General features: G+C 50.5%; 2 protein-coding genes across 7 annotated transcripts in view; both read left to right on the top strand.

The window, feature by feature from the left end:
* The window catches only part of Znf592 (zinc finger protein 592), a 48,431-nt gene extending 39,159 nt beyond the window's left edge, over positions 1–9,272 (top strand). For all 5 annotated transcript variants that reach the window (XM_074061935.1, XM_074061937.1, XM_074061934.1 and 2 more), the window contains 6 exons: positions 4,484–4,660; positions 4,821–4,980; positions 5,084–5,371; positions 5,593–5,705; positions 6,179–6,314; positions 7,868–9,272. In XM_074061935.1, the coding sequence (XP_073918036.1) occupies positions 4,484–4,660; positions 4,821–4,980; positions 5,084–5,371; positions 5,593–5,705; positions 6,179–6,314; positions 7,868–8,392 (1,399 nt within the window). In that variant the 3' untranslated portion in view covers positions 8,393–9,272. The remainder of the gene's footprint in view (positions 1–4,483; positions 4,661–4,820; positions 4,981–5,083; positions 5,372–5,592; positions 5,706–6,178; positions 6,315–7,867) is intronic.
* Positions 9,273–20,161: 10,889 nt separating this feature from the next.
* The window catches only part of Alpk3 (alpha kinase 3), a 37,427-nt gene continuing 34,126 nt past the window's right edge, over positions 20,162–23,462 (top strand). For both annotated transcript variants that reach the window (XM_074061940.1, XM_074061941.1), the window contains exon 1: positions 20,162–20,386. In XM_074061940.1, coding sequence (XP_073918041.1) covers positions 20,244–20,386 — 143 coding nt within the window. In that variant the 5' untranslated portion in view covers positions 20,162–20,243. The remainder of the gene's footprint in view (positions 20,387–23,462) is intronic.

A 23,462-nucleotide genomic window follows, 5' to 3' on the forward strand; every position in this document is an offset into this window, starting at 1 on the left:
ATAAACTGAATCTCCTCCATCGTGTTGAGCATTTATGAGCAAGAAGTCATTTCCAGGAAAAAGGTGAAAGTGAGGGCAAAAACCCAGGGAGAAGCTCCTGCTTTATCATTTTCACTTCTCAAAGTTAATTTTGATGAAATTTAGTCAGGCTTTGGAATTTCAGAACATTTTTATTTAATTCATTTGATCTTTTTTTGTGGGTCCTTATTGTCGTGAGCACTGAGCCAGACATGCAGAATACAAAGGTGATTAAGACACAGCTCTTAGCCAGATATAGTGAGCACGCCTGTAATCCCAGCACTCAGAAGGCTGAGGTGGGAGGATTGATCTTGAGTTTGAGGTTACCCTGGGCTGCATAGCAAGATCCAACCTCACAAAAAGAGAAGAGAAAAGATTACATCTCTCACCCTTCAGGGGGCTTCAGTCTGGTAACTATAACTCAGAATTCTGAGTCTCACAGGAGTGGAATGGTTTCCAGAAGGCAGTAGGAGGTTTTCAGGCAGAAGAAAGGGGAGAGCGGATGTGGCAAGAGTGCAGGCAGGAGAGCAGCAGACTCAGGGCGTTGCCAGAATGATAAGCAGTTGTGCAGTTGGTCAGGATGCACTGGGGAGTGATGGGAACAAGCCTGGGGAGGGGCAGAGGTCCGGCCACGCAGCACCTGTGTGCCCTGCAAACGTCTGGACTTTATCTGGTGGATATCGAGGAGCTACAGAATGGTCTGCAGCAGGGGAGCGTCTGACTGGTCTGTTCTAGAAAGAGCATTCTGGGAAAGTGGCCCAGGTGTGTCTGTGTGGTAGGGAGACCTGAGGGGCAGGTGTGGTGATGCAGATAAGACAGACTTCCGGGCTTAGCCTGCAGATGGAGGGAGGGTGGACTTGAGCAGGGTGGAGGGGGAGAGGTATCAGGTAGACAACGAACGATAGCTTTCATGTTGGGAGTAAGGAAGGGGGTGGCCTAGTAAGGGCTTCTGGGTGTCCGACTCGCTATAAATATTTCTGAATGGAGGTTAAGTTGGTTGTTTTGTGTGTGCATGCTACAGAGGACAGAGAGACACATTACACACAGTCAGGGTCACACAGAGCTCTTGCCACCATGCTGCAGAACGGTGCTCTGTGACTATCACCAAAGCAAACACTTGAGCATGTGTTTTATAGCATCCTGTATCACTGAAAGACCTCTGTAACTACGACTTAAGTGAATGCTGCTTATTCTAAGATCACGTCCAATCAGTAGCAAGGTGGTCAATACTGAACTAGTCATCTTTGAGTCTTATTTATTTATTTATGCATGCAGTGCTAGGGAGGGAACCTAGGGCCTCACACCGGCTGGGCAGAAACTCCCCCACCGAGCTACACCCCCAGCCCATTTTTGAATCTGAAATCCAAGAAATTCTCAAGGATGGATTCTTTTAAGTTTGTTTTTTTTTTTTTTTTTTTTTTTTTTTGAGAGGCTTTCACTCTCTATCCAACCCAGGCTGGCCTCACACTTGGGATCCTCCTGCTTCAGCCTTCTGAGTGCTGGATTACAGATGTGCGGCGCCATGCCTGGCTGTTCTTTATTTTGTTTTTAAGGCAATGTTTTGTTTTAATTTCTTCTGTAAGAGTAAACAGAAACACAGTGTCTCAAAAGCAAGTGAACTTACCAAGCCTTTTTGTAAGGAATGCCAGATAAAAATGTGATGCCACCAGAAGGATGACTGAAGGAAATGACACTTAAAACCCTCAGTGAGTGACCTGTGCCTGGACTCAAAGGTCAACACACCAGCAAAGTCTTTGTTATGATCCTTAACCATTAATGTCTGGGGGGGTTTTTTATTTTGTTTTCTGTTTTTTACACTTTTCATGCAATACAATTCACCCAACTTTGAGTACTGTATACGACTCAGTGGTTTTTATGGTATTCACATGAGCTGTATTGTCACCACAAATGATGTCAGAGCATTTTCTCATCCCAGAAGAAACCCCAACCTCCATCCCTCCCCATCCCTTAGCAACCAGGCATTTACTTTCTGTCTCACAAACTTCTCTCTTGGTCCTTATGTAAATGGAATCACATAGTGCATGCTCTTAGCACAGTGTTTCCACGATTCACCCATGTCATGACATAAATCAGCATTTCATTCCTTTTCGTGGCTGAATGGTACTCCCTTACACGTACAGATTATATTTTGCTTATGCAATTGTCAGTTGATGGATATTTGGGTTGTTTCCAGCTTCCTCCTGTTAGGGAGCATATGGGTACCAGTTCTTGTGTGGATGTATTTTCCTTTCTTTGGAGTCTATACATAGGAGTGGAATCATTAAGTCAAATCAAAACTCTCTGTTTAAGTTTTTGAGGAGCTGACTGTTTTTCAAAGTGACTGCAACCGTTTTAACATTGCTGTCAGCAGTGCATGTAGGCCTTTACCTCTGCATCCTTGCTAGCATTTGTTACTGAGTCAGGAGCTCACTGTGTAGTCCAGACTGGCCTTGAACTCACAATCCTGCCTTGGCCTCCTGCAGATCACTAGTGAAATTAATGATTAGACACTGTTTGTTCTAAAACTTTACATATTTCACAACATATGACTCTATATTTCTGTTTTCTCTTTGAGAAAAAATGTGGCCATAGGGCCAGGTGTGGTGGTGCGTGTCTATAGTTCCAGCACTTTGGATTCTGAAGCAGGAGGATTGTGAGTTCCAGGCCAGCCTGGGCTACATAATGAGACCCTGCTCAAAAACAAAATAAAACAAAACAAAAAACAAACAAGAAGCAAACAAACCAAAACCTGGCCAGAGGTGGAGTTGCGAGGCTGGTCTCTTTCTCTACACATCGTCATGGGCTGTGCTGTCCACTTGCTGGGTCCCGCTCCTCTTGTCATGCTCTTCTGCCCCATGTGTCCTTGCTTCCATGAGGTCCTCAAAGAGCATCCACTGCAGACAGAGACGGCATCTCGAGTGGCACTCGAGGTGTTTCTGCGGGAAATAAATAAATAAACAAAGCCACTTGGGATGAGAAAGAGATGCTTTATGCACACCTTGTGTATTTGACTGCTTGGATGAATTTGGAAAATCAGATTTTTTTCCTTCTGATAACACCTTGTAGTGTGGAAGCTGCTTTCACAGTTTTTTTGATTATTTGGTTGATTGGCTCCAGACATTGAATCAGGGCCTTGAGTTTCACTACTGTTTAGCAGCAGTGAAAAGAAAGTAAGTAGCTTGTAAGCCAGGTGCTGGTGGCTCACTCCTGTAATCCTAGCTACTTGGGAGGCAGAGATCAGGAAGATTATGGTTTGAGGCCTGCCTAGACAAATAGTTCTCGAGACCCTATCTCCAAAATAACCAGAACAAAGTAGACTGGAGGTGTGGTTCAAGTGGTAGAGCACCTGCTTTACAAGCATGAGGCCCTGAGCCCAAACTCTGGTCATTACCTCCTCAAAAAAATAGTAGCTCATAGGGATTTTTTTGGGGAATACTGAGGTTTGAATTTAGGGCCTCACTCTTGCTAGGCAGGTGCTCTATCACTTGAGCAACTCTGCCAGCCATTTTTTGTGATGGGTTTTTTTAGATAGGGTTTCAGGAACTGTTTCCCCGGGCTGGGTTCGAACTGCGATGCTTCTGATTGCTGCCTCCTGAGTAGCTAGGATTACAGGCATGAGCCACTGGTGCCTGGCTAGAAAGGCAGTATTAATAGTGATGTTTTGTGGTTGAAATAAAAGTTCACATGGCCTCAATTTCAGAGGAATGATTTAAAATAATCCCATATTACATTTATTTATGCATTGTGAAGATATAGCTCTGCCAAACAAAAATGACAAGTGCTGTAATCCCAGCACTTGGGAGGCTGAAGTAGGAGGATTGGGAGTTTGAGGCCAACCTGGGCTACATAGTGAGACCATGTCTCAAAACACAAAGGAAAGGAAAGCGTGCTCCAAGGAGCTGACACACTATTTTAGAGTTGTGACATCCAGAACAACCCAGCCACACGTGGCTGCTGAGCAGTTGGAGTGGGGTCAGGGCAGCTGAGATTGCTTTGCTTTAAGCAGCCACAGGCAGTGCAGCTCAGACCACATCGTCCTCAGCCTACCACCACACTCCCCTGGGCTCCATCGCTTGTTAGCTTTAGTGTCGTGGCATGCGGTGAGCACGGTGCCTTCCCTGGCCATGTCCGTGTTAGCGGCTGCACCCCTTTCTCAGTGCCAGCCTCTCCTCTCAGGCAGGGAGAGGTGTTGGCTTCAGCAGCTTGGCACATTGCAAATGGACCCTTCTTCCTCTTCTCTCCCGCCAGCGGGGGAGAACCGGTGTTTTTCCCCTTCTCTACCAGGCGTGGCCTTGGCTTGAGGGGCCCTGAGCATCCGCTCTGCATGGTAGCAAGGCGCTCCTGACATCCTGCACAGAGGGGAAGGGTCTCCCTCTGGAGGACGGAGAGGGTCTCCCTGAGATGGCACTGTTCCTCCTCCTCTTCCAGCACCACCTCGGTCTGACTGCCCCCCCTTGTTGTCCAGGTGCATCCACTGTGGTGTCGTCCACCTGACCTTGGCCTTGCTGAAAAGCCATATCCAGGAGCGGCACTGCCAGGTTTTCCACAAGTGTGCATGCTGCCCCATGGCCTTCAAGACCGCCAGCAGCACTGCAGAGCACAGCACTGCCCAGCACCCCACCCAGCCCCACAAGCCCACCCAGTGAGTGCAGCTCCAGGGCCACCAGGCCTTGGGGCAGGGAGCAGAGCCTGGGTGGTGTGTGCATGAGCCGGGAGCCAGTCAGGGGAGGACTCATGCTGGGCTGCAGGGAGAGGATCCCCAAAGCTCGGCCCGGTGGTCCCTTACACTCGGGCTCTCGCAGGCTCATCTACAAGTGCTCCTGTGAAATGGTCTTCAACAAGAAGCGGCACCTTCAGCAGCACTTCTACCAGAATGCCAGCAGGACACAGGCTGGCATCTTCAAGTGCCCTGAGTGCCCGCTCCTGTTCCTGCAGAAGCCTGAGCTCATGCAGCATGTCAAGGTGGGTGCCTGGGGAGGAAGCAGGGAGGGCCCGTGCCCTAGGTCAGGTTCTGACTCTGCATCTTTCCCCTCGCCCAGTCAGTAATTGCTCTCCCCATTCCCAGAGCACCCACGGTGTTCCTCGAAATGTGGACGAGCTGTCAAGCCTCCAGTCTGCAGCAGACACGACATCCAGCCGCCCTGGCTCTCGAGCTCCCGCTGAGCCCCCAGTCATGAGTGTGGCTGCTCCAGGCAGCTCCCTGCCCTCTGGCCGCTGGGGCCGACCAGAAGCCCACCGCCGGGGGGAAGCCAGGCCCCGGCTGAGGAGCACGGGCTGGACCTGCCAGGAGTGCCAGGAGTGGGTTCCTGATCGGGAGAGCTATGTGTCCCACATGAAAAAGAACCACGGACGGGTGAGCACAGCCATGCGGTCCCAGTACAGTGACCTGGGCTCTCTGGGCTTCAGTCCTGTGAGGTTAGGACCCCTTTATGTGGCTGGTCCCCAGGCTTCCTGGTGCTTTGGGCAGGGTGGGACCCACATGTCTTAGGCTTTTGGGGGCATCTGAGAAGAAAGAGGCCCCTGGAAACTATCTCAGGGATCCAGTGCTCTGTGACCTGTGACCTCCTCCCTTAGACACTGAAGCGGTACCCGTGTCGGCAGTGTGAGCAGTCCTTCCACACCCCCAGCAGCCTGCGCAAGCACATCCGTAACAACCATGACACAGTGAAGAAGGTGTACACGTGTGGGTGAGTCCCGATTGGGAGGGGGAGCCGGGGTCCACAAGATGCTGTTTGTGACACCACTGAGGCTTTCTCTGCTATGAGATCAGGAGGGACTGTGGCTCAGTCAGAAACCTGCCTCCAGCACCTGGTAGCTCCTGAGCTCCCCCTCATCTCACTCTCCAGCTCTGGGCTCGCGTGGTGGTGAGGGGCCCCAAGGTTTAAGAGGAGTGGTGGTGATGTGCTTGTGCCCCTCCAGTGACCAGCTGCCCTGCTCCAGGACATACTCTACCCCTTACCCTGACCGATAGCCTTGCGGTGGGGCTCTGGGCAGTGACATCGGGGAATGAGATCGTGGCTGAGGGCCAGGTGTCATTCCTTGCCACCTGACAGCTAGGATTATAGGTGTGAGCCACCAGTGGCAGCCGAGGATGCAGCTGTCTGCCTGCTTGCTGTGATGTTTGTGTAGAGCCCTTCCCCTCTCCGCTGTGCTCCTGCAGGTACTGTACCGAGGACAGCCCCAGCTTCCCTCGGCCCTCCCTCCTGGAGAGCCACATCAGCCTTATGCATGGCATCAGAAGCCCTGACTTGAGCCAGTCATCCAAAGTCAGACCTCCTGGCAGACATTCCTCTCAGGTGAGTGTGGGCTGCCTGTTCAGTGAGGCCTGGGGCTAAAGAGACGTTCAGAGGCTCAGGGGAGCCCGTGGGTAGTTGTGGCTATGGAGCAAGCAGAACGACAGCTGCTCGATGTGGTTACTGTAGTCCCATGTCAGTGTACCACATAAGTAGAGGACAGAGACCAGGACCCAGGAGGCAGCCTGTTCACCCTTTGTCACTGTTGTTCCCCTGTCGCTGTAACCTGTTCTGTCTTTCAGCGATCCTGTGAGGCAGGGGCAGATGGGGCCATGATCTGGGCCAAGTCCCCTGACTGCCCACAAATTGTGGGAAAGGCCTCTTGCCCTTTGACCTCATTCCACTTCTGGTGGATTCCTGGGACAACCTGATCTTTCCTGACTGCATGTGCTCCACCCAGGAGTCAGGCATGTCTGTGAAGCTCAGAGAGATGCCTGGAGTTCGAGGGTGTTTTCTTGTTTGTTTGTTTTTTTGAGTTTTCTTTTGGCAGCATGGGGTTTGAACTCAGGGCCTCACACTTGCTAGGCAGGTGCTCTGACCACTTGACCCACTCTGTCAACCCTTTTTTGTTATGGGTATTTCTGAGATAGGGTCTCAAGAACTATTTGTCCTGAGCTGACTTTGAACGGTGATCCTCCTAATCTTTGCCTTCTGCATAGCTAGGATTATAGGTGTGAGCCACCAGTGGCAGCTGGAGGGTGTTCTTGAAACTTTCTTGGCTATTCAGTGGTGCTAGCTGGCAGAAGTTTCATGCCTAGTAGGTGGAGTGTCAATTAATTTTTTTGTTTTAGCAACATCTGTCCATGAGAAAAGTGTATGTTCTCCCCTTCCCAAAATGCACATGCCCTCTGAGCCAGCAGTTCTGCTTCTAGGACTTGTCTGTAGAGAGTTTTGACCTTGGTCATAAGGAAGTGTGTTCCAGGCTGTTTGCTGCAGCTCTACGCAGGAACAAAGGTGGAACTCAACTAAATGTCTCCCATGGGGCCATTGCCCCACGATGGGTCAATGGGTCAATGTGCTGCCGGTAGGTGAATAAAGCCACTGTTTGTGCCCTCATGGAGACAGCTCCATGTCTCTCAGTAGAAAAACACTGTGCATAACATGCGCTCATTTTATAGAGGACAAAGATGTTTCTTGGAAGAACTCAAAACCCAGGTAGTGTGTGGTGATCTTCGGCGAACCACCTGGGAGTGAGGTAGGAAGGACTTGATCTGCTCTCTGTTCTTGCCATGTATTTGGGATGCTGTGCTCCATGAATATGTTACATTAAAAAGCAAGAACTTGCTGGCTGTGGTAGTACATATCTGTAGTTCCAGCAGTTGGGAGCCAGAAAGAGACAAGAGGATCTCAAGTTCCAGGCCAGCCTGGGCTAATTAGGGAGACCCTGTCTTAAAAAAGAGGAAAAGGAAAACCAAAAAAACCCCAAAACCAAAAAACAAAACAAAAGAACTGAAACAAACCAAACCCTGACTGAGCAGTGCCTTCTTTGGGCTTTGGCTGCACGGCTCACGTGCAGGCCTCAGCCTGGTTTCTGCTCATGCTGTCTCTGCTTTCAGGTGAACCATCTGAAAAGACCAGTCAGCGGAGCAGAGGAGGCTCCAGGCACCAGCACTGGCGCGGCTGTCCCTTCCACCAAAAGGCACAAGTCCCTTTTTCAGTGTGCGAAATGTAGCTTTGCCACAGACTCAGGGCTCGAGTTTCAGAGCCACATACCTCAGCATCAGGTGGACAGCTCCACAGCCCAGTGTCTGCTCTGTGGCTTGTGCTACACTTCAGCCAGCTCCCTCAGCCGCCACCTCTTCATTGTTCACAAAGTGAGAGACCAGGAGGAGGACGACGACGAGGAGATAGTGGAGGTGAAGGTGGAGGCAGCAGATCCGGAGGAGGGCTCTGGGGAGGAGGTGGCCATGGAAACTAGGGAGAATGGACTGGAAGGATGTGCTGACGAGCCTTTGTTAGCTGACCCAGAGGTGAGGGGATCACTGGGCCTGGCCCTGGAGGAAGACGGTGCCCAAGATGCTCACAGTGGAGCGCAGGCGCCTCAGGACCAGGACAGCCATGTGCTGTCCTCTCAGGTGTGACTGGAGGCTTCGCAGAGTGTGCTGCCAGGGCGGGGCTGCAGCACCTCCACCTGCTGTGCAGACTGTGGGAAACAAGGCTGGGCCCCAGTGTGCGGGAGACCGCTGTGCCCTGAGCGGTGTCTGCCCTGAGCTGCAGGTTCTGGTGTCCTCCAGCCCCAGGAAGTGTGGGGCTGCCCAGGACCCGCACAGCTCTGAATTTGCTTGTTATTTATGGCTTTGTGCTGCTTCTTGGTACCCCAACTCTCGTCTGTGTCCTTCCAACCCCAGCCTACTTATGTGGCCCACCCAATGCTGTCACCTCAGCTTGAAGCCCCTCAGCAACTGTGCTCTTCTGGGTTCCCGCTTGCTGCCTTCAGCCAGGGGACACCTCTGAGCTCTGTGTGCCTGCAGACACCAGCTCTCCTTCCTGCCTTCAGAGCCTGAGAAGGACGGGACGAAGGGTGCTGACACTCCCTCTGAGGGAGCTTGGCCCAGCCTGGCTTGGTGAGGGCCTTTGGTCACCTTGCCCTTGCCTCCTGTCTTCTCCAATTCTTTTCCTCAAAAACAGTCTTGAGAAGTAATTGTCACACTGGCTGTTCATGTCTCTGTGGGTGGGAGAATCTTCTGCACACCTCCTTTTGGAACTGGGGACAGTAGGAGGTCCCCCCAGGCAGGGGCCAAGAGTCTGACCTCCTTCAGAAGGAGCTGTGGGTGGGTCTCTGCTCTGCTGCTGTCTTGCCTCCCTGACAAGTGGGGTTTGGGCACACAGACATTGGGATATTTGTATTCTAGTTCCTGTGCCATTAGAGAGGCTCCTGTCCCAGGCAGGCCAGCCCCTCCTCCTCTCGGCTACACTCATGTTGCTCAGACTATATTTCAAATAAAAAAATCTTCTTACCACGCAGGTAGGCTCTTGTATTCCTCTTCAGGGGAGCCAGGCCCTTCCCTGCTTCGGCCCTCCCTTGTTTCCCATCTTGGAAAGAGAACAGGGCTTCCTCATGTCCAAGCAAGGTCCTCTCTGGGTTCTGGACCCTGTAGTTAGGAAACCAGGAGTCCCAGACTTCTCAGGTCTCTGGAAGAAGCAGAGGGAGAGTCTTAATACCTGTCACGTGCCACCTCCAAGGTCTCCCTTGGCGCTGTGGCCTTGATTTTAAGGCCTGTCAGTTTTCTGGTAGGTTATCAACCTACGAGCATGATTTATTGGTGAGGGTGGAGGGGAGCAGTTCTGTAATTTTGTCAGTGTTCAGAGACTTGGTGTTGTCACTGCCACATTGAACTCAGATATGGAAGAATTGGGATAGGGAGGTGAAAGGAGGGCCACCCCAAGTCCAGGGACAGGCTGTAGGCAGGTATTCTGTGTCCTCTGACCAGAGTGGCTGAGGCTGGGCCCAGCAGGATCTCATGCCGCACAGGGAAGTGGGTGCCTGCTGGGTTCTTAGTGGTGATCTTCCTGGGGCGGGGGGGGGGGGGGGGGCGCATGAATATCAATTATGAATTAAATCAGATAAATAATGTCTGACCTTTTAACAATTGAAAAAATACTGAGTTTTTTTTCCCCTCTATCAAACGCCATATTTTTAGTGAAAAGCTAGTGGCGGTGGAAAGGTTGGTGTCTGCCCTGGTTTTGGAGAAACTGCCTGTCTACCATTTTAATGATGGGTCTTCCTGGCAAGGCTGCCACCTTCCCACTTCCTCAGCTGGTGGTGAGAGTGCGTTGGGCCTCTCTCTAGTTGCCTGCAAAGCCCAAGCAAGTCCCTTTCCTAATTCCAATTGCAAGGAGCCAGGGTGTATCTCCTCTCCTAAGAGCAGGTTGTTGAGGAGGCTGGTAGACAGGCCTGAAAATGATGGCCGAATTTCTACCCACTCAGAAACCATGGCAGTGAGGGCATAGGTAGCAGAGGTCCTGATGCCAGACATTCCTCTCCTTCCTCGGGGTGGGGTGGGAGTGAAGCCTGGGCCATAGCCTGGCTCTGAACCGCCCCCTGGCCTCATGGATACCTCCCTCAAAATAGAGCCAGTAATCCCACCCAGTTTCGCACCCCCCTCCCCCCCAGGCTTTGGGAGCTCACGGATGTGAGGGTTCCATACTTGACTTCAGGGCTTGGAGAGTGGAGCAGACCTCATCTGTTCACACCTGGATGCTGATTATCAGTTAAGTGGCCTGGCACACCTGTCCATTACTTAGTAATAGTGATGACAGTGTATGCTCAGTGTAGTGCTTCTTGGTGGCTCCCTCATTTAATCCTCACAAAGATCTCAAGTTGTCCCCCATTTTACGGAGAAGAAAACTGAGGCAGAGAGAGGTTAAATGTGTTAGCCCCTGTGATGGTGGTGCTGAGTCAAACCTGTCTACCACTGTGCTGCCTTAGTGACCAAGGCTGCTGGGGCTAGCTGTCAGCCGGTCGGGTCTGCAGCCATTCAACAATCCACTTCACTACTTCCCAAACGGTTGGAGTGTCCCACAAGCATCAGGTCCTTGTTGGAGTCCATCCGTGCCTTGTTACCCCAAGGAGAGCCCTGCAGGTTCACCGGATGTGACATCCCAAAGCACACTCAGTGTTCTTTCTCAATGAGATTTACTTTGCCATTTGAAAAGTAAAGGACTGTCCAGAAAAGGCTACCTAACCATCCCAGGCTTAAACCATCCCAGACTTAGGGCACATGTGGTTACCTCGGAGTCCAGTATCTGGTGATCTTTTTCACAAAGTTTTTTAATGGCCATGCTCTCATTTGTCATCAGCAGAGAAGGCTTGCTGCCGTGAACGCTCAGCTGATCGAGTTAGGCAGATAAGATCCCTTCGCTGTAGAAACTACCATTTAATATAAGCTGAGGCTTGACAAATGACTGGAACTTATTCTCCAAGTGCTTTCTCTCTGTAAGATGAAACGCTGAGTTCCGACGAGCTAATTGTCAGAAAGAACCTTCCCCTTATGTAAACAGTCTGGTTTTTGAAACACTTCACCGTGTGGTTCAACACATTCCCCCTTTGCCTTCCCCGAGAGCAAGGAACCTCTCTCCTGTCCACCACTGCCTGCTCTGCACCCAGAAATTTCTTTTATTTTTGGTTTGGTTTTAAAAATTAATACGTAGACATGATAAGCTACTGGACAGTACAAAAGAATATACAATAAAAACTAACTTCCCTGTGGAGGCTAGCCTCCAGCCCCTCTCCAGAGTTAATCACTGTTGTCTGTATCTCGTGTATCCTTTCAGGGCAATTCTATGCATTACAAGTTTATAAATAATGTATATTTATATATTATTTTTAATACAAACAGTAGCATTCTATCCAGTGTTCTGAAGTTTGCTTTTTTCACTTGCATAGTATTTTGGAGACTGTTCCAGACTCATACGCTGGTTCACTGTAATTCTTTGAAAGTTGGTAGCATAGCTCTTTTGGTTCCAAGAGTATGGATGAGCGAATGAGTGTGTGTGTGAACAAACAGATCTGATCTAAGTCAGGGGCTGACCTGATCAAGACAGGGCCTTCTAGGCTCTCAAACATTGTCTTCTTGTCTTTTTCCAAGGGGTTCAGGATGCCATGGGCCACAGGAGAAACCCAGCTCCCAAGTTAGGTTTTTTTTTTTTTTTTCTTTCTTTTTTCCAGGTCCCCATTTCAAATGCCTTTCATTTTTGGAAAATGATGTGACATTATTAGGGAAAATTAATTTTACTTATTCATTTATTTTGGCAGTACTAGGTTGTGAACTCAGGGCATCATGCTTGCTAGGCAGGCGCTCTACCACTTGAGCCCCTCTCCCAGCTGTTATGGAGAATTTAAAACACACATTTAGAACCTCATCATCTCACCATGGCACGTTCCAGCCCTTGTTCTGCACATTCACAGTTGAATTCATGGCGTAATTGGGATAATAACAATGGTTAATGGGTTAACATTGAACATTCCTATTCATATTTCAACTTTTTTTTTTTTTTTTTTTTTTTATGCTATGAGTTTTCACTGTGTAGCCCAGGCTGGCCTTTAACTCTCAGTCGTCCTGTCTCAGCCTCCTGCGTACTGGATTACAGGTGTGCACCACCACACCCAACTTGTATCTATTTTTAATGCAAAGAGTAATAGACATTCTTTTCACATTCATTTTCTTAAAAGCCTCATAACTATCCTGTAAGATAGATGCTACTATCACTCTTTCAGAGACAGTAAAATTGAGGTTCAGAGCTGGAGATGTGGCTCAAGTGGGAGACACCTGCCTACCAAGTGCAAAGCCCTCAGTTCAAACCCCAGTACCACCAAAGAAAAACGAGGTTCAGAGTTGAAATGATTTCCCTAACCCACAAAGCTAGCGAGGGCAGAGCTGCGATTCACGCTCCAGTGTAACTAACACTACCCTGGCTCTCTGACCCCTCATCCTGCTTTCTTAGCTCGTGAGCATGTTTCTACTTAACTTTAAATCATTTCTAATAATTATAATCACTTTTATTATGTCAGGTGAACATAATTTTCCTAGCCATTTCCTGTTTAGCATTTAGATTTCCATCAGTAAAATGAAGAAGGCTGAGCATATAGCTTTTTGCCTCTGTAGAATTATTTCTCTTCCTTCCCTTCTTCTCTCTCTCCCTCTTTCTTTCTCTCCCTCCCTCCCTCCCTTCCTTCCTTCCTTCACTGTTGTTTTTGAGGCAAGGTTTCACTATGCAGCCCAGGCTGGACTTTGATACCTCAGCTTCTTCTAAGTGCTGGGATTGTAGGAGTGCACACCATGCCAGAAACTCTTTTGCCTTGGGTAATCTCACTGGCAGTGTGAGTACAGAGAAAGCCAGTTGACTGGAAATCAGAAACCCTAGGCTCCAATCTCTGCTTCACAAAGCCTTTTGGCCTTAGTTCTTTCTCAAATGCTGGGGGTTTGTTTATGTCTCTGGGTATCTTCGCTTGTCAAGACTGTCTATCCTATATTTGTTCAGGCCAAAATAGGACCCAAGGCAAGAGTTCTTACTGTATTTTCTTTTTGCATATTTACTTACTTTTGGCCTACATATACACAAAAATGAAAAAGACCCCCCTTTCCTCTTCAAGCAATATCACTTTTACTTGCATTTATTTGTGTTTCCATTTGCATCAGATCTATGCTTTTTCAGACAGAGTTCTAGCTTTGTTTTTCTTTCGCAACTGGTGTTTGAATTCAGGGCCTCCATCTTGAGCCATTCCACCAGCCCTTTTTTTGTGATGGGTTTTTTCAAGATAGTGTCTCACCAACTACTTGCCCAGGCTGGCTTCGAACTACGATCCTCCTGATCTCTGCCTCTTGAATAGCTAGAATTACAGGTGTGAGCCACCGGCACCTGGCAGGTTCTGGCTGTTTTTATGACTATTTCTTTGACCTTTTGTTGAGACTTTCCAAGTCTGTCTATTGATAATTCCCAAGAGTCTTCAAATCCATCTGTACATTAGGGACCTGTGTCTGAATGACTTCTTGAGCTAGTTCAGTATATCATGTGTTGGCCTTTAAAAAATACTCTTTTTTTTTTTTTATCATTTTCAAATTTAAATTTTTTTAAAGTGCATGTCAAATATTGATTGATTTCTATGGAAAATGGATCACAAAAGGATGTAATAAAGTCATCTGCACCAGTCCTAGCAGGGAAGAGCCCCTCACAGTGAGTGTTCGGGTGACAGTGGAGATGGGCTGTAGCTCCAGCTGACTTCAAGGCAGACATGGTATCACAGACAGCACCTGTTCAGATCCACCAGCCCTTCTACACTTGAAGCCCACCACCTTCGCCTCTGTGCTCTGTGAAAACGGGATGGCAATGTTCCTGACTTTGAAGGGGGCCATTAAATAGCTCTTCTGTCTCCTGGGCATTCAACTAGGAAGCCCTTTGTTGCCAGGCCTCCCTTTCAATTACGGCCAGGCACACTGTAAACAGCCTCTGTTTTCCTCTGGGGTTTTCTAGACCTTAGATCAATTTGCTCAGCATTTCCCCCTTAAATCCATTGTGCACAGACAGGACTGAATATGTCTGACGTCTGAGGAGGAGAGTAGACACTGCTTTCTCAGAAGCTCTTTGCCTGGGGAGGTTTCTTAGACTGGTTCTGAGGAGGGCTTTGGAAAAGGAGGTTGGGTGGAGAGCAGGGAGATGGTGGCAGGAAAAGGGACAGAAAGCCGTGGAAGGGCTTGGGGGTGTGGATCAATGATAGAGCATTTGCCTAGCATGCTCAAGGTCTTGAGCTCAGTCCCCAGCATGCAATCCACACTCCCCCCACCCAAAAACAAAACAAAACGGAGTGGCAGCAGGCAGAAGAGTTTAAGCCTGGAAACAGTGCATGTCTCTTTTAGAACAGTGTTGGAAGTGATGGCTTGATTGTCGGTGGCATCCCTTGTGAGCAGTAATAGTGGCAGCTGTTCAAAGTTTTAAAAGAATGAGAAGATACAGCTGTGGAGGAAAAGGAGTGCCAAGACAAGAAAAGTTCCATAGAAAAAGACTGGAAGGCGAGGAAAAGGCCTGGTTCGCCCTGCAAGGAGATGCCTGAGCTGGGAGGGGCTTTTTCTAGGTTTAGTTGAAAATAAACTGATGTTCTGGGTGCAGCTGACTAATTGCTGCCCCCTGACACCACCACAGTCACACCCTCTAGATTTGTGGCAGTCTGGCGTGGAATCGGAGCAGGTGGCTGGGGAGGATACCTGGCTGGGGAAGTTCTACCCTTGGACCCCAAATTCTACTTGCAATCAAGCCAGGATCAAGACTGGCTTCCTGTTGCAAGGAATCCTTTCATTGCTGTCCACTTACCCAAGCACAGCTGTGGCCACATCTCCATCCCTGGGTACCAGCATGCCAGAGTGACTGCCTCATTCCAGTGCAGCGAGACCTGGAGGTCCCCACCTTCTTGGAACAGATTCAGCTGCCTAAGCTGTGGCAGCTCTTGGAGGGAGGTCTGACCACTGCAGATCAGATTGGCCACAGGAAGGGTGGCCTACAGTGCAGGGCTGTGGGTTCTCGTGAGATTTAGGCTTTGTTGAGCTCAGAGCTGAGACCTCACATTCAGAGGAAGCTGGAAAGGGCGCACAGGCGTTTTCTTAAACGTTTCCTCAGTGAAGTCAGCTCACTGAGGTGGGCCACAGGACTGGGGAGTTTTGAAGACCAGAATGAAAGCTGATGATGCTGCATTAGGAAACCCTCCACTGACCTCTGACCCCAGTCCTATGGCACAGCTTGTGGAAAAGGCCACCTTGGCATAAGTCCACAGGAATGCCAAAAAAGCAAAATAAGATCTGGCAAGCCTACAGGCCAGAGTGAAGTCGATGAGAACTGGACTCCATTTTGCCCTCAGAAGCTCACGTGTGGAATGCAGCTGTTCACGGTGGACACTGGCAAAATGAATGTGTCCAGAAAGGAGCGTCCTGTCTGACACGAGACTCAGTGCTGTTTCATGCAAGGAGACACCGGAAGAACTTGATGTTCCAGCAAGGAAAGAGATATTTCATGGTCTGTGTTTCCACACTCACAGGGCTGTTACTCCAGAGAGGAGTTAGACGTCTGTGACTCACAATAAAAGGAAGAGTGAAACGGGTTGCCTGTCAGAGACGCACGTCCCCCTCCCTGGAGACATCCGTGCAACAAGCTGCAGTGGCAGGAAGGCCAAGTTCCTTCCTTATTGGACCCAGAGCCCTGTCTCCATCCCCAACACACAGCTGTAGCCACATGTTCTTCCCTGTTGCCCTCACTAGGCCAGGGGACTAAATCTGGCCCCTAGGAGCTCTCAGTAACCCTCAGGGACTGGCATTCAACCACCATTGTTGAGCTTGTTGGATCTGTCCTGTGTTTCAGCTCTAACCACTGGATTGCTTCTGTCTTGTTCAGGAGCCAAGGTCTTCACTTTCTAGAAAACCCAGTTCTGCTAACCCAGTACTGCTTGATAAAGGGACTAGTTCCCTGAGGACTGTGAGAACCTTGGTAGTGAAGGGAAGGGTGGCTAGCTCAGAGAAAAGTAGACATTTGATCATCTTCACAGGCTCTGGGGAAGAAGGCCAGGCAGGGGAGAAGGCCACAACTTTGCCAGCTTTGGAAGGGAGCAATCATATACTTTGAAGCAGAGGTTGGTGTGCTAAAGTTGACATTCTTGCCCGAGGCCTCACTTTTGCCTTTTTTTTTTTTGTGGTACTGGAGTTTGAACTCAGGGCTGCATGGTTACAAGACAGGTGCTCTACCATGTGAGCTGCACCCCGGCCCTGTTCCCTGTGTTTTGAAAGAACAGCTGACCATTGGAAGTGAGGATGGTGAAGGGGAGGTTGGAATCTTGTTTGGAACTATTGGTCCCTCTGGAGCAAGAAGTGGCCCACGGCCAGATTCCAGGTTAGGGACAGCAAGGTCCACTCAGTAGAAGGTCGAGGAGCAAGAGCAGTGAGATTCCCAAAGAGAGTAGTTGAAGTTTCTGTCCTCTCTGCACTGTGTCCATGAGTAAGTGCAGATGGGGTGGAAGGAAGGCAAGTGGGTGGAGACTGGGGGGGGAGTTGAAGTCTAGAGCTGCCCTAAAGTCAAGGGCAAGCTTGAGAGGTAGAAAGAGACATTTTGGAGGTGAAGGACATCCTGGTGACAAGGTTCCAGTGGTGGGCATTTGACTGGGTTACTAAAGGGAAGAGGGGGTGGAGAGGACAAGGTCAAGGGACCTGCTACCAGAGGATTGACAGACATCAGAGAGGCCAGGAGAATGGGGGGGCCCAGCCCACCACACAGAGGTGCTCTGCGGGACGGGTAGGAATGTGGAGTGGTGTCCTGGCAGCTGCTAAGTATTGGGGTAAGTATTGGCAATATATGTCTTAGTCACTGCTTCAAGGGAAGATGGGTTGTCCCCCTTGAATCATTTTAGTATTGGAAGAGAGAGCTGAGTAGGAAGGGGGAAAAGATAGAACTAAGTCAAGATACCATCCAGGTTCAAATCCATCCAGACCTCGGTGAGAGGCTGAGGTAGCTGGGTCAGAGCATCCTGGGAGACTTCACTGTGCCCAAGATTTTCCTGCTGCAAGCACCCTGTTTATGCTCTAGGGTCCCAGGAAGTTCCCAACAGCTGGCAGAAGGGATCCTAGCATCACTAACTGCTTTATCACCACACAGATTTAATGGCAAACTCTGGCTGCCTTGTACCATGTTGTCTCCTAATCCAGAACCTGAACACATGCTCGCCTGGGCTCTTCCAGCTCTGTGTCCAAGCCTCCAGCAGAGGATTATGGTGATCGCCTTAATCTTTCTATCTTTTCTTCAGGCTTGAGGGGTTCTAGAGGGAAGAGACGATAACACTTTCATTTCTGTACCCTCAGTACCTGGCACGAACCCTGGCATGGAGTAGTTAGTACTTAATAAAAACTTGCTGAAGAGCTAGGTGTGGTGAATCGTGGCTGTAATCCCAGCGCTCCAGAGGCTGAGGCTGGAGGTTAGTGAGTTGGAGGGCAGCGAGACCTTGTCTGAAAAGATCAAGCAAGCAAACAAAAACCTAACCAAACAAAAACAAAAAGCTCTTGCTGAACAAACAGCATTGGCCTTCAGAATCGTGAAGAGAATTACCCCATACACACCTTACAAAGGAGAAAACTAAAGTGAGGGGTGGCGAGCCATGTGCCCAAGGTCACACAGCTGCTCAGTGGAATAGGACTGGTCTCCAGGCTTCTAACCTAGTCCTTGTTAGACAGCCCTTTACGTGTCCCTTCTCTGGCTGGATTATGAACTCAGAGGAGACATCACCAGCTCTTGGCCTAAAAAGACTTGGTGGGGAGGAGTGAGGGTGACTTAGATGAGCACTGGTTCATGGTGACACTCACAGGCTCAGGAGTCAAATCTAGTGTGATGCCCAGACTCAGAGAGATGCTCGTTTAGTTGCAGGCTGCCCTGTTCTAAGCTCTGCAGGGACACATTTTCCCAAAGAAATTCACAGGGTAACTAGCTGCGTTAAACACACCGTCCTATGAGAAGCGGCCTAGAAGGCGGGTCTGGCCCCCAGTGTGCTAGGCAAGGCTGTCAGGCTGTGGTCCGTGCCTGGCCCTCGCTCTCCACTTGTCCAGGTCCTCACACTTGAATGACGGCATACTTTCATACGTTCACTCTTCCTTCATTCTGGAATATTCTGTGCCCCCTGCCCTCCATGCTTGACAGTCTACTTGGTGAGCACCTATTTTCAAAATCCCTCTCAAGCTTTATTTCCTTGCAAAACTGTCCTGATAACTAAAGCCCCAGACTGGGCTAGCCACTCTTTTCTCTTTATGCTCCCCTATGCATAGTTCTGTAATTGTTTTGTTTTGCTCTCAGCACTGGAGTTTGAACTCAGGGCCTGCTTGCTATACCGGCGCTCTTACCTCTTGAGCTGCTCTGACAGCCATCCCTTTTTTGTGATGGGTTTTTCTAAGTTAGGGTCTCACGAACTATTTGCCTGAATAGCTAGAATTACAGGCGTGGGCCATGGTGCCTGGCTGTAATTGTGTGTTTTACCCTGCATTGTATCTCGCTCATATCCCGGTCTCCCTTGCTAGACTGTAAGCTTCTTGTGGATCATGTGACCCCTGCTTCTAGCAATATGCCCTAGACTGACAAAGGGGTGAGCCAAAACTTCAAGTGGATTGTCATATATTTGAAGGATGGCACTGAAGATGACTGAAAATAACCTCCAGAGAGACCCAGGATCAAGAATGACCGGGGACAGGTGATCAGGAGAGGGATTTGCACCCACTGGGGGAAATGCTTAGGACTCGTCTACCGCCGAAGCCTAATTTGAAGTACCTTGAGCAAAGGGAGAACTTTTTTAGTATACAGATTCCAAGGAAATCTAAGCAGTCCATCTGCAGGAAGGCCAGAGACAAAGCTCAGGGATGGTGGTGACACGGCACCTGAAGGCTTTGAGGACCTTAAGGACCTCACCTCTGTTTCTGTGTGTGCCACTGTGGGCTGACCTCCTCCACACCACATGAAACATGGCTGCTGAAAATTCCAGCTTCACCACATAGCACTTTCTGCCTCTCTGCTGCCGGCTTGCTTTCCCAGTTCTAGTTCATGTTTTGCCCGAGAACTTTAGTTGGCATAGCTTGACTCTGTGATCAAGATGGGGGACCAGGAATAGCTGAGCTTGAGTTGGAGGCTTGTGGGCTGAGGCCAGGTTTGGGATGATTCAGGAACCACGTTGCTATTGGAACCACACAGTGGGGGAAAGCCACCTCCAAAAGGAGTGGGGATGCGGGTGCCTGCAGCTTGGAGAACAGAGACCCAGCACCTGGGTCCAAGTACTTTCTGGATGCAGTCAGGGATCTAGGACAAGGAAGGATGGAGAGGCTGTGGTCCTTCCCAGTGTGGAGCTCCAGGTCTTAGGCAGTGCCTAGCACCTTGCTCTGGAAATTGTTGAATGATTTAATTACTTTTCTGGGCCTTAGGATTCAGTCCACTTCCCCCTCCGGCACTGGAAAATGAATGCTGAAGGGAGGAGAAGGCTGGATCATTCTAGAAGTATTTATTGAGCCCCTAATCTATGCCAGTTACTGGAGGGAGGTGGGGAGCATAAGATATACTATCAATGAGGTCACTAATGGGTTTATCTCAGGGCTGGCCAGGTGAAGGTCAGTAGGGGGCTGCCTCTGGGAAGGGGGTCAGCTCACTGTCACCTCCCAAGCTCCCGGTTCCCTGGGGCCTGTCCTGGGAGCCCTGCAGGGAAGCAGGTGGGCTCCTGGGAACCTGGAAGGGGCGCAGCTGCAGACAGCAGGACCATGTTGATGAGGAGCCAGCCCCTCAGGCAGGGCCTGGCCAGCGGGGGAGGGACAGCAGCAGGTGACCGGCTGGGGCTATAAATAGGGGCGCCCGACAGCCGCAGGCAGGCAGGCAGGCAGGCAGGCAGGCAGGCAGGCAGGCAGGCAGGAGCGGGGCCTGGAGTGGGCTGGAGGCGCCATGGGGTCGCGCAGGGCCCTGGGCCAGGGCTGGGGCCTGGGCACACGGGCAGGGACAGGGGGTGACGGCGAGGAGGACGGGCCAGTGTGGACCCCCAGCCCAGCCAGTCGCAGCTACCTGCTCAGTGTGCGGCCGGAGACCAGGTGAGTGGCACCCGAGGCCCTCGGTGGCTCAGACGACAAGGCCATCGGATGGGACCTGGAGGCCCGGGTGTGGCTTGCACCCCAAGGCCCGAGCGGACATGCCAGGCCAAGGGAATGGGGTGGGGGGGTGGCCTTCATGGCTCTTGGTGGCTCCTCCTGACCCCTCAAGGCCTGTGGGCCTCTGGCAAGGGGAGGCCCACAGAGAAGAAAGGCCCTATTGGGGGAGATTTGGCAGGGCCCCCACCCCAAGGCTTTCCTTATCTCCCCCACCCCATACCAGCTACTCCCTGGACTGGATTCCAGAGTTAGTGATAAGGAAGGCAGAATGGCTGAAATTCCTCCAGCTGCAACAGGGGGAGGGAGGGGACCAAGGAGGGCACAAATGGGGGACCGCCTAGCTGCCGGTGGGAGACATTCATCAGGAAGAAATAAGCCGTGTGACAAATGCAGGTGCCTCCTCTGGGCATTAGTGGTCCCAGGATCTGTGTGTGTCTGGGCTGGTGAGGTTGGGGGTGGCCATCAGGTGCTGGTTTGGCCCTATCTGGGGTGCCAGAATTGAGGGCTTGGAGCTCCAGGGAGCCAATTGCCCTGCCCAGTTTTGGGGGTGGGGTAGGGGCTGAGATGCCAAGGGATGGGTGGAACCAACGAGCCCTTCACAGACCTTCCAAGACATGTGCAGGCTTTGTGTTAGGAGCCAGGCTACCCACAGATATAAGGACACCTAGACAACAGACAAGCATGCCGGCCCTCAAACGTACAGACAGACACACAAGGACACATTATCGCCATGGTTACTGACACTTCCTGCCCTCTCTGGGCAGCTCAGTTTCCCACCACTTTTGAGCCTGTTTTCCAAAGGGAAATGTGACAGTTTGGTTATTAGGATAGGTGTTATTTCTTAGCCCCAGAATTTGGCTCGGTGTGCGTTATACAGAAAACAGCTAGTCCTCTGAGTCACTGTCTACAGACCTCTTGTTCTCTGCTCACAAAAAAGAGCACAAAAACAGATACCAAGGACATTCAGGAAAAGTCCTAGACACTTCCTCATGGATTGGCTGAGTCCTGTTGACCTTGGAGTTGGAAAAGTTCAAATGTAACCGGAACCTGTTTCTGCATAAAACTCGTCAAATGGTGTCACATGTCTGGAGCAGAGCTGAGGGCTGGTGTTAGTGACTGAGTCAGACTCAACAAGGCCTCGGGCTGCCAGGAAAAAAAAAAAACCTTACAACAAGTACTTAGGAGAACTAAGTACTGGTACTTGGGGAACACTGCAATGAAACGTGGACATTTATTTTAGGTCTTAGTAAAGCTGACTTCCTGAAGCCTCACACTTGTCTTACTCTTGTCACAGTTGCTTGTCTGGGCTTTGCCTCCTGTGTCTGTCCTTTGTCAACAAGAAGAAAAAGGAGGCGGGGTCCTTCTTGGAGAGAGTAGCAATGGAGGAAGAGAAGGCAGGTGGCTTCAGAAGCAGGTGGGATGGAGGGCGTAGGATCCGAACTGTCAGAAACGAGACTGGAGAGTGGACACAGGGCTGCCCCCCAGCAGAGCAATTCTGCGTTAGACATTTTCCTCACACATCTCATGGACTCACAGCCAGGGAGGCAGAGGTAGAGGTGGGAGAGACATTCTGGCTTGGGTCCCCTTTGGGCCTCAGCGGGGACACTTTTAAACAGTCTCTTCTTGTTAAATTTTTGGAAGCGTGGGACAGGAGTAGTGAGGGAGAGGGTTTTCTAGTCTTGGAGTTCGGACTGTGTTTTGTCCCGTTGTTTTTTTCACTTCCTGCCAGCTGGCCACAGTTCCCCCAAAGTTCCAAGGGACAAGCACTTTTGACCAATCACAGCAGGGTGTGAATTCGGCCCTGCACTGGGAGAAGGGGGCGCCATTCCCAGTTCTCTGGCGAGGTCTGACTTGGGTTGGAGGAGGCAGCCTGCCTCCCTGTGGGGCCGGGGAGAGGGCCCAGGAGACGAGGGAGGAAGAGGGTCCCCTGCGGACCTTGCCCGCTGAGCCCTGACTATCCCAGGGCTGATTGAGAGGCAAGTTCTATCCCCATTCATTTGGGAACTTTTACACAAATCTGTCACAGAGCTCTTGAGACATATTTGTCACGGGACCCCTGGGAACTTGTGCCCAGAAGCCTGGGTCTAGGGTCCGAAAACTGTGTCCACAGGCACAACGCACCTCCTCCTGCCCCATGGCCCTCGGTGGGGCTTCCAGTCCATTATTAGTTCAAGGACATTTGCAGTGCTCACGGAGGCCAGAGGCACAGATAGGGGCAGCCTCTTAATCACATAACCCTCACCCCTGTAGGAGGTGGGGTGTGAGTAAGCTACAGGAGGTTAAGGGACCACAGTTAAGTGGAAGCAGCTGCAACTAACTAGATTTCGTGGACACTCCTGACCCCTCATTTCATGGAGGCCCTGGTCTAGGTGAGCTGAGAAGAGCACAACTCTGATGATGCTACAGACAGCGTTGAAACAACCTCTGTTGTTCTGCTCGGGCCAGGCAGGTTGTCTGGGGTTTTTAGGGAAACTGAGGCATCATGCCAGAACTGTCTACGGAATTTTAGGAGGAGATCTTTCCTTCCTCAGCCATGAATTCACAAAATGACTGTTACATGAAGAACTCTCAATCTTGTGCTTCTCCTACCTCAGTTTCCTGAGTGCAGGGATTACAGGCACGCACCACCATGCCCAACTTATGAAAAACTCTTTAAAGACTTCCTGCTTCAACATTTGATGCCTCTACTTCTGACCCCTTCAGAGGCAGTAAATGGGGAACTCCCCTGCCCAGGTCAGACCCGGGGCCTCACTCTGGTCCAGTGAGTAGGGCCCCACAGGTCTTCTGTCTTCTGAAGACAAACAAGATGCCTCCAGCAGCCCAGGATGCTTTCCGACCTGACTGCCATGTAAGGATGAGGCCTAGGAGAAAGTAGGACAGTGGGGCCAGGAGCACAGCTGCCCCTGAGGGCTGGAGGAGGGCCTTCAGCTGGGCGCCTGCGCCTCTCTCTTCCTGTCTTTTCTTGAGCAGCAGCAGCTCACTCTGGCGGGGCAGGACCCTTCCTGTCTGCCAAGTGCTT

This window comes from Castor canadensis, chromosome 19, assembly GCF_047511655.1.
Source record: "Castor canadensis chromosome 19, mCasCan1.hap1v2, whole genome shotgun sequence".
NCBI classification, from domain to species: Eukaryota; Metazoa; Chordata; class Mammalia; order Rodentia; family Castoridae; genus Castor; species Castor canadensis.